We start from the raw sequence: 19,086 nt of genomic DNA on the forward strand, positions 1-19,086 counted from the left end.
CCCTGAAGTCTAGGGCTCAGCCTACACCCTTTTCACCATGCAGTATATTTATATCTGATACCACATTGGTGAATTCACCTCATCTAGGTGTAATTAGGCATAGCATATGTTGAAGTAGGTAAACTTATAATGGTTTTCAGCAGTGTTGAACATAAGCGCGTTAGGGACAAATGCAGCAAAGCTGCATCCATACTGTATTTCAGCAAAGGTGTTTGTGTCTCGAATCAGTGCCATAAACAGAGATTGAATGCTTTTAAAAGTATACTAAATATCATAAATAAAAGCAGGGGACAGCCTTCTCCCCAGGGAGCTGGACTGGTGTTTGAGCTGTTGTAGTGGTAATGTGTGAAAAACCCTAGAGTAGAGCAGACTTTGAAAAATAGTGCTAGCTTTGGCATTTGCTCCAAATACTATTGGAAGAGGATCATTCAGAAAGGATGCTGTTAAGTGAAACTGGACCCTAATTCAGATCATATTGTATGGAACGTTTTTTACAAATTCTCAGCTAAAGACGTTTCCAAAAAATGATTATTAAAACATAACATTTTGCTGCTGTTAACAACCTAACTATTACAGCAGTGGCCTGAAAGTAAGGGAATAAAAATTTACTATTGGTAACAAAACTGTCTAGAATATGTTCTTCACAGTCCAAAAGGAGAAATGCAAATAGTATGTATTTATAGTCAGCCTTCAGAAACTGGGAAAATGAACAGTGAATGAGCTGTTTTCTTTCTTCTTTTTAATAACTGGAAATATTTCCCCCATTAAACACTTGGAGGCCAGTGCTCCATCTTTGTATTGAATATTTTCTCAAGCAACAACTATTGACTCTGCAGCAGGATATTATCTAAGTAAGAACAACATGACTTGATTCATGGCTTTTATGTTTGACAGCGTTCCTTTAATGCTCAGAAGTACATGTGTGTCCGCAGTGTTCAAAGGTATTTTGTGTATATGCGTCAAATTAATGCATTTTTGAACTGAGGAGGATTCTCAGTAGGATTTTGGAAAGGAGTGTTAAAATTCCACTTCTGTTGATGGGGAAGTTAAAATTCCCAGTGGGAGCAGTCTTAGGCCAACACCAAGCATTTCTGAAGATCTTACCCAGTACTGGAAACACCTGATATCTTTGTTTCTCCTTATTTTTGTTAAGTGTTAAACACCACAGAGCTATTGTCCTTAACTTCAGTGAAGAAGCTTTTCTGTGATAGCAAGGGCTGGCTATGTTTAGTTAGCTAAACAGAGCTGACAAAACCATAGCTCCATGGCCATGGAGATGACTGCACTCCCTTTCCATTTCTGCTGTTATTTATGAGACATTCTGGTATATTAGTTCAGTGGTGCTTTCCAGAAACATGAACGAGGGAGAGAAAGGATGGGCAGGTAGTTTGAAAGCTGAGGTAAATTTGTTGGAATTCACCTCTGTTCTTTTACAGTCTGGTACGTCTTGGGTACGTCGCTTAGCTTCTGCGTTCTTCAGTTCCCTCTCTGTAAAGTAGGGGTAATACATCTCATAGGGCAAAGGCTGTGGCTATGGGGCAAATCTACTCAGGATGGTGAAGTGTTCAAATTCTTATTTAATGGAGGGCAGGTACGTGCCCTGGACAAACTGGAAATGATACCCCTCCAAAGCAATCTGAGCATTACATATTGGCAGCTGCACTCTAATCAAATGGACTTACTCCATTTAGAAATAGGATGCAGAACAGTAGACAAGAGGAAAAAATGTGGAAGGAACTTGAAGACACAGTCTTCTCAAGTTACCTCACAAAAGCCAGTGAAAGGCAAATTTTTCTCTGGCTACCATGATTACATGCTGTAATGCGATAGCCGTTGGGAGGCCTTTGCAACAAGCTTGTAGTCGAGTGTCACGTGAGGCACCGTGGGCTTCTGAGGTGGTTCGTCCCACTTGCTTCATTACATTATCTTTGAGAAATTCCAGGGGACTTGGAAATAAACAAGTGCGCAGTCATTTTGCTGCGCCTGGCAGGATTGGGCTGGGCTGGTGTGTTTCAAATAAGAAATTATTTCACGTGTACTCAGGGATTAGTCTATGTGGCTTTATACATTCTCCTTTCACAGATGGCAATGCCAGTAGGAATTATTACTATTGTTTTAAAACTCTGGTAATCACTTGCTTTCATGCCTTTGAAAGTATAAACAGCCTGTTTCAGGGGTTTACTTGCCACAGTTGTATTACTCATACTCCGTTTCTTGCTTTGTTTGATGGTAGAACACGTACACCAATGCAGACAAGCTTTTGGAGGCTGCGGAGCAGTTGGCTCAGACTGGGGAATGTGACCCTGAAGAGATCTATAAAGCAGCCCGCCATCTGGAAGTACGGATTCAGGACTTTGTCCGGAGGGTGGAACAGAGGAAACTTCTCTTGGACATGTCAGTCTCCTTCCATACCCACACCAAAGAGGTAAGATGTGCGTGAGGGAATTTGTGTATTGCAGAGGGCTGCAAGAGGCTGACTGAAAACTCGGATGACATAGAAAAGGCATCTTCACTGCACAGGGCTCATAACCAGTTCATTTGATGCGTATGACTAACTGTTGTAAAGAGGAAATATACTGTGAATGGAGCATATGTGTGATATAGTACACTATAGTATACTAAAATATAGAGGCAGCATATCTAACATCAAGCGTTGCTTAATTCACAACTAGAATGAATTGTTATAGAGCGAGAATTCTCTTGTAAGAACGTGAGTTGATATTAATGCATTAGGTATAAACGTGATAGCAGGGTGATACGTATCCTCAAAGGGATTCCATTTGAATGTAACATTAATTAATGTAGCCATTATTATTAAGTGTTACTGGAAATGCTGCACTCTTTAATGAGGCAGACTTCACTTTTCAAAATTACGGTTAAAGAGCAAATAGCCACATACTGATACAGTGAATCAGTGAGGACCTGAATAAATGCTGTTCAGTGTAATTGAAAAATATCCAGAGATAAGGCTGTCTTGCCAGAGATACAGTGGACACGACATCAAATGAGAGGCCACTGGGGATGTAATTAAAGCATACTTCACATTTTTCTGCAAACCAAAGGCCATTCAGTGATGAGTGACTTTTAAAGATAGGGTTTCTGCTGAGAGATGGAATTAGTCAGAAGGGTTGTTTTCATGCTCTGCAGCATCTGTTTGCAAAAGCACACTTGATCAGAAAGGTGTTCTTAGAAGGTGAAAGCTTTGCCTGTGTTTGCTGATTTACACGTTGCAAACAAGTTATGTATCACAGACATCAGTGTGTTGGGGAGCCTCCTTAAATAGAAGGTGTATGCACACCTTCATATGTGTGTGTGTACATATATATATATATATATATATGGAAGATGGAGTTACAATGTGTCTGTTACAGCTGTTGATACATGAAGGTTTTCCTTTTGGATCCTGCATATACTAAAATCTAGTTACTTTAAGGTTGTGAATAGTACTATTGTTTCCAGAGTAGCTGAAACGCTTGCAGCTATGCTGGTTTGCTGCAGGGGAAACTTAATTAGTTATTTCCTCAGTCAAAATTATTTCATAACAGTTTCCTACTGTGATTAACCTCACTTCACCTATGCAGGTGGTGACTAGTAACACAAAGATAGGCATGACTCCAGGAAGTTATCAGTATAATATGTTTTCTATCATCCAAATTTCTTCTGATGATTACTGGTACTGTGCAGCCTAATTTGGGGTTGGGAACTAGAGCTTCCCTGTGTGAAGGGTTTTGGATTGCAGTGCTATATACTCAGTATACTCACTTCTACCCTTCTTCAACAAGAAGGGAATTTGCCTGCTCCACTCACCTGGTTTTCATGAGCCCTGCTTTGGTGTATAGAAATGCAGATGTATAAAAATGCACATTTGTGTCTTTTGTGACAGCAAAATGCTGTTTACCAGATACTGCAAATAAACACTGAATCTCTGCCTCATTGACGTTTAGCCACGGGACAGATTAATGCTGCGATGGCTTTTTGGAAAGCTCAGTAAGTACTTGCTATCAGTTTTAGGGAGATCCAGAATGTACAGACTCCGGGTGCCTCTCTCTCCAGAGGGACAGTCAAGGGAGCTGTAGCATAAAGCTGGGACATTGGCAAAGTCCGGGTGGACCCAGGAATCCACATTCATCAGAATGAATGACAGCAGACGTTGGGTTGGGTGCAAAGAGGCTGCTAAAGTTATTGCAGTCTTCAGCAGTTCCCCAGTGTTGGAGGATGAACAGTAGCTCTGCAAAAGAAAGGAATTTTTCACTTACCCCTCTGCTAATTCACTTCTGTAGGGGCTAAACACTCTCATTTTCTGCAGGTTCACCAAGTTTCATTGTGTGCCACTACCTGACTCCTTCAGTGACACGGTTCTGCACTGGTGGGAGTCACACAGCCCAATACCTCATTTTTTTGCCAAAAATAATAAGTGAGGAAATCGCTGTGGTTATAGTATTTGTCTGCCAGCTGTGGGGATCCCCGCAGACACAGTGAAGTAGCCAAAGACTGCCAGGGGGGAACTGGTGCAAAGGGCAATGCATTACAGCAGGAGAGCCTTAGCACATGTTTGGATCTGTATTTGCCTTTTAATGTTATAAATAGATTGGCTCAAGTAGAAATGACTCATTGCTTTGCCTTGCTTGGCCCGTCACGTATATTGTAAAATGACGAGTTAACCAATGTAATTGTCATTCTGCAATATGAATATAAAACAGATAGGCGGATTCCTCAAAAATGAAGAAACACAGATGTCCTTCCTTTGTCACCATGTGTATGATAGTATTATGTCCTTTCCCTGTTTCATACCAACTGCTCTCAGTTGGTTCCTCCCTGGGCTCGGACTAGGAAATGCGCCCAGCCCCGGTGAGACCTCCCGTCCTACAGAGCTGGGGTAAACCGAATGCAGTTTCTTGCTCTAGCCACTTGCCCACTTGTCCAGGTCAGATCTGCACCATTTTATGAAACTACTTAAAAATACATTCAGTCTATTTTCTGGGATTTCAGCCCCAAACAACAACGATAACCTTAGACTCCAATTTTAAAGTCAGGATTAAAGTCAGCAAAATTCGCTTTGAGTCGGTAGCAGTTTTAGTTGAGTTGAGGAGTTTGGAGTCAGATGTAAATTATAGCAGATGTCAAGGCAAAAAATTCTTTTGCTGCAGCAGTTAAATACAGGGAGATCTGAGATCCATTGCTGCTGTTTTAGCAGGACGCGTTCCAGTTACAGTGCCGAAACATGCCTCCCTGATTAACCTTGCCCCTCCTACCGGCCATGCTGTGCTGGCCTGTACTATGCCCATCCAAACTCATCACCTGGCAGTGTTTTGGGGCGAGGAGAAAGCAGTTTGCCTGGCATGTTAATGTGTTTGATACCTGACATATTTTGCATTATCCTGGAAGGCATTATTAGTTACTGAGTAATAAGCATCATTATTCATTTCATCCTTTGTAGTTCTTAAAACTGTTTCTTAAACTATTAACAACTGTTTCTCTTATGTCCTTGGAAATGAATAAACAGTTCCCTTCATGTTTTCTTGGCAAGAAGGCAGGAAACTATGGGTGAGATGTATTTTTCATCCAAGTTTTCCAAATTCTCATTATTCTTGATATATTAATCTACAGAGACAGAACTGGTGAAAGGGAGAATTAAGTAGAAAGAATCGGTCTTACTGACATGGTTTTTCTGGAAATATTCTGAATACCTTCCTGCAATGAACTTGTAGCTTCTGACAGTCTTTCTAGCAGAGATGGACTGCATTTCTGATGTGATAATTCCCAGGCATGGATGAGTACATTGACTGTGAACTTCCCACTGCTTCACCTGCACTCTGCGTACCTCTTCATCTCCACGTGTGACTACTCAGATTCCCAGCACCTGAGAAGCTTTTAACAGCTCCCATTTTTAAAAAGTGATCTTGTCAAAGAAATGTTTCCTTTTGTCATCTCCCTTGCCAGAATTTCTTCAGGACAATATATAGTGTTGAATTAAGGAGTCACTTAAGTCCAGATATCCCATGAGCAATGAAAGTTAAGAGTGGCTTTTTTATACTACAGTAGACTTGAATCACTGCTCATTTCACGTGAAAGCATAATAAGAGGATTCTTTCTGCTGAACGCTGACTTATACAGTTGAAGGAATATGAAAAAGACTGTCAATTAAGCATAACAATAATTTTGAAATTTCTTTAAATGGCTTTTCTTAACAATACATGCAATAGGCTGAAATGATGACTTTCTGATATGGTAAAAAGATTTTAGAGGCATAAATTTAGAGCAGTCACCTAAATGATTGATAGTGTCATAACTCATGAGTAAGGTAGTTGTCCTATTCCCATGCCTATAAGAGAGATGTTGTGTGTCCCACTGTCCTACAGTATTCATAATGCTCTCTTACTTTATCGTCAATATTTCCTACCCTTTTAGGCCAAGATATTCTTGATGGTGTGAGCAGAAACCTGGTATCTTGGGAATCAAATCTAATTCTCTGGTAGGATACAGCAGGGTAAAGTTATAAATTGTTATCAGTGGGATAAATGCATTCAACGGACTTGTACCCGAATCATTTTTCTCAGGATTAAGTGTGATTGAATTCAGGTTCTTACTTCAGATCTGAATCACTTATTGGCAGGATTGTCAGGTCTTGCAGTTTTATCACAAATTTCATGATAGTTGGTGTTTTTCTGTGAGCTCTCAGCTGCAAGGATCAAAGGATGATACAGGATTCTTGGCTGTCATTTCATTTTGTTTAAAAGAGAGTAGTTTTTGAGCCTCTTGAGGAAGAGGTTCCAGATGTGATGTGATTCAGTGAACTTCACTGAATTTAGATCCATTTACAGTAAATGGGTCTTACCTGAACTACAAAGCAGTTCTGCAGTTGCTTCATAGGTCTTTGGGGCATGAAAAGCATGTTTTACCAGCTCTAGGTTTCTCATTTCTCAGTGTGTTTCATATTACCGCTTTTATGTTGCATTGTGTCCAGCAAGACAGCCGCAAAAAGCAGGAGAGGCAGTAGTGTGGTTTCAGGCCATGTGCCCTGTGCTTTCTTGACCCTTGGTAGGTCAGAAGAGCAATAGAACGAGGTGCTCAGTTCTTGCAATTCCATGTGGAGCCTGACAGGTCCACCTGGCCCACAGAACGCGGGGATGAGTCTGCTTAGGAAATATTTAATGTTGAGAAAAATGAACTGCCAAACTCTTAACATGTCCTTACTGAATATGTGCAAACTGGAACTTGGCAGAAGTCTTCTGAGTAACCAAATTTGGGCAAATTTTCACAGGGATGACATAATGTATATTCTTGACATCAAGGCTAAACCCTGCAAAATTTCAAACCCTTGCTTAAAAGCATGGAGGGTCTGGAGCATCTCATGTAAGCAGAAATAAGATTCCTTTTCTAACACAGGCGAAGTAACTCCTTTTTCCCCTTCCTCTCATTGTGGACCTTTTACTTCAAAATTCATCAAGTTCAGCCTTTGGCAGATACCTGGTATGGAAAGTTTCACTCTGAACAGCTTGTCCGATAAGGCCATGAGAAACCGAGAGCAAAGTCCTCGACCATTAAGTGTCAGGCAACTTCCTACATAGGCCTAAATTATTTGTGATCAGCCGGTCACCTTGGTCACCCCATAGATATCAGTGGGGTTACTCAAGTGAGTAATGGGAGTGGGTTTACCCTGTCAGTTAGGAACAGTAACAGTGTTTTATTGCAGGCACTGCTAACTTAATTTTACTTGATAACCAAGACATGTGAAATTAAATTCTCTCTGCTTCGGTTGAATATTGTGATTAGGAGATTATTTCAGTGCAGGTCACTGATTTTGACAGGGCTTGGCCCTCGCAAGTTGCTGGGAAGCAGGGAGCAGAAAGCTGATGGGGCTAAGGTCGGCTGCTGTTGACTCTCGTCAGAAAAGTAGACAGTGTGTATCAAAGTTAATCATGGAGCAAACATGACAGTGGTTCTGCGATATATTGTATAATCCTGTCATTCACTGTAAATTGACCCAGGATTCAAAGTTAATGTTACTGAACTTAGTAATTTGTTGTTTGACTTTAACTGTTAATATTGACATTTCAGAGCAATCACTATTAGATTATTGAGAGTTGTGATGAAGGGGATAATCAGTTTAGCAATTCCACTTGCTGGCAACTTCTAGAAGTCCTGAAAAGGTCTTGTTCTCTGAACATGTCTGCCACAAAGTATTTGTCTTACACGCTAGTCCTGTTCTGGGCAGTGCCTTTATTCCTTTTCTCATATTATGGTCAGATTTAAAAAACAATGAAACCATAAAACACCAAAATGACTCAGACTATCTTGCTGCACATAAAATATTCGCTGACTGTCCATTTCACATCCCAGCACTTTTCAGGGTTAGAATGAAGCACCACATGCCTTGTTCAAAAGCTATAAATTTTGTTCCTTCAATATGATAAAATTAACAGCTGAGATACATACAAAGCAGCATACAGAATCAGACTTTGAAAATACCTGCCCCTCCTTTCACTGAAGGACTGTGAAACATCAAACCTTACGTTTATGGAGCTCAAAAGTATGAACGTTGTTTTTGCTGGGAGCTGAATCAGTGTGGTTTGGTGGGGGGAGTATTATAAACAGAGAAATCACAGGTCAAGGGGGTGAAAAAAGCAAATGCTTTTATAAGGGATTAAGTAAATGCTGATTTATTTTTTTTAAAATAAGTGAAGTGCTTAGTTCCTAAACATTCTGATATTCCCATGAGAGGTGGACTTGCAGGCAGAAAGCAGAGGACACGGGAGAGTGAAGTGCCAGAGCTGTACATACAGGTAACGAGTGTGCAGTCCTCTGCCTGGATGGCAGATTCCTTGGAGAAGACAGATAAGTTGCCAGCTTACTGTTATCATTCTGATAATTGGGGCTGTAGACAGGGCTCTGCTGGTCTAACAAGTGTTATTTTTGTGTGAGCTATGTAAAAGTTCACTCTGGGTTATCAGCAATCAATTACCATGAAGCAGCAAAATAAGAGCAAATCCCTCTCCAATTCCAGAGCATAGGCTGTGGCTGTGACCAAAATGCATTCACCGGTCATTCCCATTGGTGGTTTCTTTGCAGAGTTAAATCTTGTCTATAAAGCTACCAAAGGAACCAGGACAGCTGGGGTGGTGCGAGGTACTCCTCTTTCCTGTCCATTTGTTGTCTAGAAGCAAGTTTTTTTTCATGAAGGATTAAGAAGCTGGGAATGGAGAGAGCTGTGGAATCCTGGCAGCACATCCCGCTCTTGAAGCACAGCCAGACCACTAGTGAATAAAATTCTGCCATCTGTGATGGAAAAAAAATTGTGAAACAGAATCAAGGTAATAAGAATTAAATGCTTGTAAATGCAGCCACATAAACCAAATATCAGGAAGTCAAACCTGCAGCAGAGCAAGGGCAGGCGCAAGGAAGAGAAGTTCTTTCCATCATTCTGCCACGTGCTAGCCAAAGGGCTCCTATAGACTGCATTTAAGTTCACACTTTGCTGTCTGCCTTTGTCAGGCCATTCACCAGCATTTTTACTGACTGCCTGGCTTCACTCAAATATTGTCACTGGCTTTTGAAGGCCCTTGCATGTGTTTTGTGTGTTACGGAGGTGGGTCTCCAGCCCCTATGCCTTGCTCTCCAAAGAACAGTGGTTCATGCTGCAGCAAGAAGGGTGTTTTATGGGCACCTTTAAATAGGATGTGCCGACTCTCATAAAGTACCCTTTTTGTTAGTCATATTACAGCCCATTTTTCTGATTTCCTGAAGCTGAGGAAGATGAGCTTCTCCCAGTTCCAGCATTTGGGCTTGCAGCTTTTACTGCTGTGTACAAAGGCAACAGAGTGGGCAGCCAGTGCCTGTGATACATTGCTGTGCCTGTTTGCGTGCTGAGTAAATCCACGTGTACCAAGTAAAAGCATACAGGGATACTCCTGTAATTCACTCATCACTCAAAAGACGCATTCTGTTGCGCCTTAAGTACATGTACACAATGGAGCCTACACAACTAGTTTTAAACAGTTAGTGTCAGCGTAGCGGTTCAAGTTGAAGGATCTAAAAAGACCTAGTAAGACTCCTTAGAGGAAGGTCTCACTTAGCAAGTTTCAGAATAATTCAGAATTGCCACAAGTGATTTATTTCTGAGATTCCTGGGGCGTAGTGCACAAAGTCGCACAAAAGGCTCAAAGCAGGAGATCAGGGTGAGACTGCAAGCAATATGGCAAGTCATTGGAAAAAGTATAGAAGGAAGGGGTACTGCAACTCCTGTTTGAGAAATAATGAAATGTTTAGAATCAGTGAACAATTTAGAGGAAAATTTAATGGTACCTGCATTTATTTAAGTAAATTACTGAATTTTAGTGTATAGTTTACAGATATGGAAAGCTCTTCCTGCACCAAATTGTACTGTATTACACTGGTGTAAATCTGAGTAAATCTTTTGATGTAGGAAGAACTTCTCCAAGCTTATTATCAGTATGATCAAGCGCAGAATTTGATTTGCTTAGTACAATTACGGCAGTTAATTACATCCAGATTCATAACTACAAGTATCTTATATTAAAATTATACCAGAAGAGAAACATGTTTTTGCAATTCATTATGGTAGCAGAAGAAGCACAGAACACGTACATCTGATTCTTCAGTTAGAAGCCAACTTTCCCTCCTAGAGTGAATAGTCCCTGAATTAAATTTACATGACCTTGGGCTGGGGATTTACACACTCCCTGATGTCAGCACAGCTACCCAAATCATGTTTCCCTTGAGAGGAGATTATTTTGTGCTATATCAATCTGGTCCATGCAGGACTTGGAAAAAGCATCAGATGTTTAGGCATTGCAAATCCTTTTGCCATAGGCAAGGTTACTAATTAAAAAGCAACAGCGTACAGAAGCACCAGATGCAGCCCAACCAAGGATGAATGTCAAGAAATTGGCGAGGAAAAAGGAAAAAGCAAGAAAGAGGTTAGGAAGAGATCAGATGGGGTTTTTTTCACAGAATGTTCCCTTTCTTTCCACTCGTCGTTCCTTCCCAACCAGTTTGGTGGAATCTGACAACATTACTTCTTGCAGCAGGGTGTCTCATCAGCTGTATCTTACTGTGGAAGTCGCATATCGTGGCATTTCATATGTAGTGTCTGGTCGTATCCCATCTTGTCACATTTTATTAGGTACGCTGTCACTGCATGACACTTCGCTGGTGGCATATGGTCACATTACAGCTCATCATTACATACATTGTTTTCTATGTTTCCGTTGATGTTTCCATGAGACCTTGAACGTGACTTTGGAAAATGTTGTTGAAATATGCTATTTATAACAACCGTCAGTTCTTTCAACTGAAACAGTACTGGATGCATTCTAAGTGTGAATTCTGAGTGTAACACTAGCTGATGAAGGTAATTGTGCTTAAAAGTCTTCTTGTCTCCACCATGTTGGTGCAGGGAAATCAAGGCAGAAAAGGCAATTTCCTAAAGGCTGCGCAGTGAAGCCAGATTCACAACAGCACTTAACAAGTGCTTAAACATAAGCACAGGCTGAAGACCTGCCATAACTTAACCTGAACTTGGGGTCTGTGTGACTCCCTTCTGAATATTATGAAAAAGCTAGATGTTATGGCTCAGAACAGGTTTGTATAAGCCTAGCATGGTAACAGAGGAAAATCGGGTTGATGGACATCCCTCTCTGGAGCAATTCTGTTTGTGTTTGGTTCTTTTTCTCAACCTGCACTTAGTTGTCTGCCCACTTACGCTACGCTTCATGGCGTGGAAGCAGTGCAGATCAGGTGGGAAAAGAGGGTCCCCATATTTCAATGCATTCTGCTGTAGCCTTCATTGCCATGATGGATGTTCACATTACAGAGTTGGCTTGAGGATCCTTTTGGGGACAGGTCTACAAAACATGATGTTTCTCTGCCATAGTTAAAGGGGTAGAACAAATACCCTGGAAAGTTGCTTGTTTCCATTAATATCTTTGTTTTGACTAGCAAAAATGTTGTGCAACGCTAATTCTCATGGATTGAACTGACTGGTTCTTTGCTTTTCTCTGGTCTCATTACTCAGTGTTTTTAAACTGGTTTTGAGGGGATTAAAACTCATCTCTGGCATTTGCAAATAGCAGTGTATAAGCACTGGGTGTTTAATAGTTATTCTGAACATGCAGGCAAGATTTTCTTAGCAATCTCCTTAGGTTTTAGATTTTGTTTAAAGTGGTCCCTTGCTCTAAATCAGAAGCATTAATTTCTAGGTAACAGGCACAGATGTCCTTCAGACCTCCAGTAAGTGGTCTCATTAAGTGCTTGAGTAAAAAGAAGGGTATTGCATCAGATGAAATAGCTGGGAATAAAGAGCTGTATTGTCTCTTGGATGGAGGGGAAACTGCCTGTGTTTTATATCCAAGAAAGACACAGAAGTTGTTACAATGCATGAGAGGTGCCAGATGCCCCCCAAAAAGAAGGGGGGTGGTGGTAGTGTCATTCTTCTTTTCCCCTGGTCTAATGATCAGAAGAGATTTGTTTCTCTTGTTTAAAGCCATGGTTACCTTGCTAAACAAAGCCTCCATTCTGGAGCCTCTATGGACCTTCAGCATGGATGGTTTAGGGCTAGGTTTTGCCTAGACTTCTGTGTAGCTGACAACTATAACATTTTTAGATGTAGTTTGCATTTGGGTTTTACCATTAATACCATTAGTATTTCTATATCCTATTAATCATACCAAAGCATAGATCAATTTGAAGGAAGCACAAAAATTATTTTTCTGTTATTATTTCTTTATTGTTTTCCAGGATTCTGTAGCTTTGGTTTAGTACATGTTAAGTAACACACTGCAGAGACTATCTCGTTTTCTGGACATGTGCATTGCTGGCAAGCTTAGTAAAAGTCACCACAGCTGGGTGTGGAAATACTGTGTTAGTATTTGAAATGTCTGCATGCATCTATATAACACCCCCTGTACAGGATCAGGTGATACATTAGCAGTAGTTTGGAGTCTTTATGTGAATGGGATAGGTGCTCACAAATTTTGCTCATGCTAGGAATAAAAGAAGAAAAGTCAGTTTCTACAAATATGAGGTAAAAGTTGTCCTGTGTAATATGTCAGATTTCCATGACAAATGGAAATGGTTCACTGAGTCTAAGCTAGGTAGCTCTTTAGGAGTAGGTCACAGCATGAATTAGGAAATGCACAAGGTGTCTGTTAATTTGGGGTTTTAGTATTCAGGGTTTTTTTAATCAGTTGAATAGGTGCATTGGAATTGGACATATGATTTCTATTTTATGATTAACAGCTCTTCTGACTCTGGTGTTGCAGTGACCTGCAGTTCATCTTTTCATTGCTGTGGCATTCACGAGTGGAGCTTGGTAGTGATTTATTTCAGGTGCTGTTAGTTAGTAGCACATAACCTAGGAGGTTTTTGAATCAGATTCCACTTGTAAATTGTTCCTGAAAGATCTTCCTAATCTTATTAATATTGACTGATTCTTTGTATTAGGATTTCCCAGGGATTGGTGGAATCTAAAGGATTAAAGGCCTCTGAGTCAAGGATGACCTAGATTCTGATAGATTTTATTATGCAAATCCTTACAATCAGAGGTCATTAATGGAAACATCTGAAGCTAATATGAGTTAATATATTTGAGTGCTCTCTGAAATTAATGAGCATTTCAGTTCCAGGTGAGTACAGTACAGTTAATGTTTAAGTTTTTCAAAACTACTTTGTTTTTAGAAACTTCCTCAAAAAGTGACTTAGGATCTCAAATGTCTAAATCCTTTTGGCTGCTGCTGAAAAGTTGGGTTCTGGAGACACTTTTGAAAACAGTTTTCCTCTGAAGTTGCAGTGGGGCATTAGAAACATTCTCCTCTGCCCTGTTTTACGTGATAATTTCAAGAAAACAGCAGATTCCTAACAGCAAAGCAAGTTCTTGATTTCACTTTCATTTTCTAAAGGAAATTCCCTGAGCTTTTTTTTGTTATCTTAAGTGAGAAAACGAAATATGACAAAGAACAGCAAGAAATTAAAAACCACTGGCTTTCCCAGCTCGAAACAGCAGGATGATTTATACGCATCGCCATTTTTCTCTTCTATATTTACAAAGTGCTCTATTACTTGAAGATCTGATAAGCAAAGAAAGTAATATTCCCGAACAACCCGGTCCTTTCCTGTTATAGTCCAGCTGTCCCTACTGTGTGAGTGGGTGCAGGGATCAGATCAAAACCAGGAAGATTCTGAATGTAATTCATATATAAAGGCATCAATGCATTTTCCTTTACGGTGGCTTTGCAGAGTTCAGCACCAGGACCTCAGGCCTCAAATGAAAAAGCTTTCTGTTTGGTTCTTTAAATATGGTTTCATTCTTTCGTTTATTTCACAAGCCTAACTACTTAATTATATTTGTTTCTTTTATTAATGGTTACCTTTTTATATTGTGCCTTTCTCCCAAGAACGTGAAAGTATGTAAATAACCTGAGCAAAGACATTCCATTTTAAGCCAGTAGTCGGGTAGGCCATTATGATTATGCTATTTATGAATAAACAGAGGCGTTTACCCAAAATATCCAAAGCTGACTCTGAAAGCCTAACTGAAAAGCCTTCAAATTAAGCATATGTTTTAAAGTTTGTTTTTCTAAGTCTGTCATGCAAGGAGGCAGTAGCAGAGGTGGGGACAGAGCACAGGCAGCTGCACTCTCCCTTTTCTGCTATCATGAGCAGTACTGGCACAGCTTGTGATTTGGGTTATTTTGGTTTAGATCAGGGTGATATCCTTGAAGTCAGTAGTGTGCGTATAGTGTAACAGTCGATGACCGGCCTTTAGGTTTGGACCCTGGTGGTGAGAAGCCTTGCCAGCTGGTGCTTAAGACGTCCCTCTCCTCCTCTCATTTTCCGTGGACATGCAGAATTCGCGCCCTCAGAAGCAATACTGCAGGATGGGGATCCGGTGCGCCTCGTTCTCAACAGAAACAGTTTTACCGGCTCTTTTGCCACCCCCACACGACGTCTGTCGTCTGCTTTGTGTGTACCTCCAGCTCCCTTTGAGACAAACTGCTTTGCAGCTCCCTGGGACAGCAGGCAGAAGCGCAGCCCCGCTGCCGCCACCACCGCCTCCTTTGACATCTCCCAGTGCAGCACAGCAACGTGTTGTTCCCCGCTCCTGTACTTCTCTGCTACCTTGCAGAATATACCAGCAGAATGTGGGTTAATGGGGCAGGCATGGCATAGAAAATCCGTCTCTCTGGTGGAGTCATTAGGATTTGCTGGCAGATTGCCAGCTCGGTTGTTGCAATTTTACACTCACTCTTCAGAGCAAGCTTAAAGGGGAAACCTCCATTCGCTTTAAGCCTTCACAGCCCACGAGAGGCTGCTGGGGTTTGCCTGCCACCGTCCAGATCTCTGATGAACAGCTGGCTGGAAATTCTCATCTAAGCGCTTACTCAAATGATTTGTTGTTGTTTTGAGATTGGTAGTCAAGACTATTTAAAATTAATGGGTCTGCATGGGTTTGATTGGTGATATTGCTGTCTCCTATGTTTGGATTTTCCAAAAGTCAAAAAGCAGAGTCTGAAGTGCATTTTGGAAAATAAACAAAAAATCCATAAAACCAAAAACCTCCACAAAAGCTTCTGCTTGGGAAGGCATAGCTGAGCAGGTACAGTTAGGCTACAGTCAGTACCGTACACGCGTACCAAAGATTTTAGATCTCAGTTCTGCAACAGGCTTCAGCTGCATATGAGATTAATAGCACGCAGCTCCTGAAAGGGCTAGGTTATCACAGCTGTAGGGTATTGTAATTTGTTACTTGTGTAAAGAGTTAATCAGAATAATATAATTAGTTATTGTCATATAATAAACTGAAATGTAAATTAAATTTGGAAAAAAAATACCCGAAATTATATTTATTTTATTTTGTTGCTTAAAATGGAATCTTTTTGTTTTGAGAAACTTCAGGTCAGTTTTCATGTGAATCGTGCAGCCGCAGTTAATGCTTACTGATCTGGAATTAGAAAGCAAAAGGGTTAAATCTCAGTCCCTCTCTGATTTATATTTCCCTCCCCTCCTTCCCAGCTGTGGACATGGATGGAAGATCTGCAGAAGGAGCTCTTAGAGGATGTCTGTGCTGACTCTGTGGATGCGGTTCAGGAGCTTATCAAGCAGTTTCAGCAGCAACAAACAGCCACCTTGGATGCTACCCTCAATGTTATTAAAGAAGGGGAAGATCTAATCCAACAGCTCAGGTAAGCATCCACCTGGAGGACAGGTGTTGAGAAATCTGATGTATGCTGCAGTTTAGGTGTGCATAAATAGGGAGCTGTAAGTTAGGATTAATTGGTGGAGTTTATTAATTCTTTGCTTGTTTATGATTCTTCAAACTCTCTGAGTATTTTATTGAAATTGCAAGGAGTGATTTGTGTGGACTGATTGGAGTAGTCTGTGGGTCAGCATGGGTTCCTGTTTGACAGAGAGATTATTTATAGGCACAGTGAAGTGAATTGAAACAAATACGTTTCAGGTGAATATTTTCAGTTGGTATTTATAGAAGATTGTGAAATGGTTGTGAGCTGAGGCCTCGTGATTTATATGGTTATTCCTGTCGTAGAAGTGTATTCCTCTTAAAATACACATGTGTCTAACAATCTTCACTTTCATTTTGCATGCAGCACCCTTCTATTTATCTTTGTCTGTGTGGGGTTTATTCATGCTGTCAAAGAGGGTCTTACACTGCCAGTTCTGCTTGCATTATGAATTAAACCAGCTCATTTTACCTGATTTAAAATACATGAAGAGGCTGCCTTCAAGAAGTTGGGGTTTTTTTTTTGCTTTCTTTGTAAGCGTAGTAGAACAAATGTTTGCACAGAGTACAGTGAGCCTGCACAAAACTTGGAGTTCTGAGATCCCTCTCACTTGTTCTTATTTACAGTGGTTTTCTGTGGCTTTAACTTTGTTGACAGCAGTGGAGTTTTCTTGCCTTTTAGTGATGTTACTGAAGTCAAAAGCAAGACCAATACATCGCTTATCCTTTAGATCTTTTTATTGTTACACATTGCCCTTATCTACATATACATAGTGTGTATGTTCTGTATACATATATAATATGCAAACCTGACAGGTCTCACGCATTTCACCAGAGGCTGTCCCAGAGAGTTATGCCATCCTCCCTACCCTGAGCTTTCCTAATCGGATGCCTTCAGTTCTCACACGAGAAGTGCAGGAAATTGTGAGCCATGATAAGAAAAGCCTAAGGTGCTCTGGAGCAGAGTGGATAATGAAGGTCCCTGGTGGAGCTCTGCCCTTAAGAGCCCTCCTGGAGTCCCTGAGTCTTCTACTGCAGCCATGTGCTGGGCTTTCCTATATATTTATTCCTATCACCCTGGGTGTGGAGTCTCCTTCACACAGGTGAGCCTGCGTAAATGCCTAGTCTTGCTGTATGTGGCTTGCTTGTGTAACAGGGGGAGAGCGAAGGACCTGAGCTGTGGTATCACTTGTTGAGACCAGAGTTGGAAAGGAGGGATCAGGAGTAGACGAAGCTAGGCTCCATCCATCCATTCATCTTTGCTGATGAGATAAGTAGGAAGGAAACATGCTGTTTCTGGCAGCTCTAAGTGAGCTGCCAGAAGAAGGGGGTTTTAGATAAGAATGTATGTATGGCCAGCCATAATGGGTCAGTCAACAGTCTGCATGGCAATTTCCCTTTATGCAAATAAACTTTTTGAAAAATTTAGGGCATTTCTATGAAATCACACAAATGGCAGTGAAATTCTGGACTAAAGATTTTTTTGTTGCTCATCTCACCTATTGGCCTAACATCGTCTTGGCGTGAACACCCACAGAGAAGAGCCTGAAAGGGACCCTGTGTAAGTCCATCAGGTGGACCGTGGGGTGATTTGTGGGGTTGCAGAAAGTGTTGTGTTGAAGGAGTCCTCATGCAAGCGGAGGTATTGGCCTGAAGGCTTTTTGCCTGCACCTGAGTCAGTACAAAAGCTGCATGTGGGGTTGGAGATTGGCCAGGGCAATATTTGGAGCTGAGAAGTCAGTGGAGCATCAGTATGAATAGCAGCTTTTGGAGAAAGGCTGGTGTAGCGGCTGCAAGGTCATGCAGGAGAAGAGGTGAATTGGGAGATGTCATGTGGGACTTAAGTTTTCTTTAATGTAAACTTAGTCAATTCTTAGTTTCAGTCTTTGGAAAGTAAGGGTGGCCTTGGGTTTGAGACTTTTTTTGGAGTTGGTGTCATGCCTAAACATTTGTGAAATGCCAAGACAGGGTTTGTGGTAGCTGTATTTAACGAAGAAATGTTTTGGGGGTCTGGCTTGTGTTCTGGGCAGTGAGCAAGGTGGAACAGGGTGAACATATTTGTGCAAAGTGATCCCCTGCTTTTGATAAAGTTCAGACCAAACACAGAGAACAGTTGTCTGAAGGACAGAAGCCCTGAATGCACGCAAAGATTTGCAGAGCTGACCTGTCAAGACAATCTCTGATTCAAGTGTTGGTTTTGAGCACTCTGACGAACTGCAAAGCCTGTAATGTGATCCTGGACTCTTTCAAAAAGTGAAGCAGAACTGTGTAAAAAAACCATGAAACCACTTCTGTGTGTGCCCACTCTGACAGCTTTTGGGGCTGCTGGCAAAAGTAAAGAACACACAGATAAAGAAAAGGAGGAAAAATTAGAATTGCTGCAATCTTCCTTAAACAAAGCATTGCATTTCACAGTGTGGATCACCTTGTACCTGCCGTGAAGAATAGCTGAAGATTGCAAACACTACAACAATGAAGAGAATAAAATACACTGCTCTTATCAAGCATGTCATAGCACAGCTTAAAACCAATATAATTAATGGGGCTTTGAAAAATTTTACATTTCTTTTCCTTACCTCTGAGAGAACAGATATTGCTTTAGAGAAGATGATTTGTGTAATAGCGCTCTGTCTCCTCCAGATTGCTTAGGAAAAGCTCAGCTGCCTGCACTAGTTAAATATGATGCCTGGGACTGCACTTCACAGAAGGTCTTCAGGGGCTTCAGTGACTGCATCAGGAGACCATACCTGTCAGGAATAAAACAGGCCTGGCTAGCAACACTGTACATGGTTAGCATTGGAAACACTTTTTTCACTCTTCCTTATCAATAT

At 41.0% G+C, this 19,086-nt stretch overlaps 1 protein-coding gene across 12 annotated transcripts in view; it reads left to right on the plus strand.

Moving 5' to 3' along the window:
• KALRN (kalirin RhoGEF kinase) overlaps positions 1-19,086 on the plus strand; it is a 522,320-nt gene that overhangs the window by 304,599 nt on the left and 198,635 nt on the right. For all 12 annotated transcript variants that reach the window (XM_074595384.1, XM_074595391.1, XM_074595388.1 and 9 more), the window contains 2 exons: positions 2,234-2,425; positions 16,030-16,199. In XM_074595384.1, coding sequence (XP_074451485.1) covers positions 2,234-2,425; positions 16,030-16,199 — 362 coding nt within the window. The remainder of the gene's footprint in view (positions 1-2,233; positions 2,426-16,029; positions 16,200-19,086) is intronic.

This window comes from Larus michahellis, chromosome 7 (genome assembly GCF_964199755.1).
Source record: "Larus michahellis chromosome 7, bLarMic1.1, whole genome shotgun sequence".
Taxonomy (NCBI): Eukaryota; Metazoa; Chordata; class Aves; order Charadriiformes; family Laridae; genus Larus; species Larus michahellis.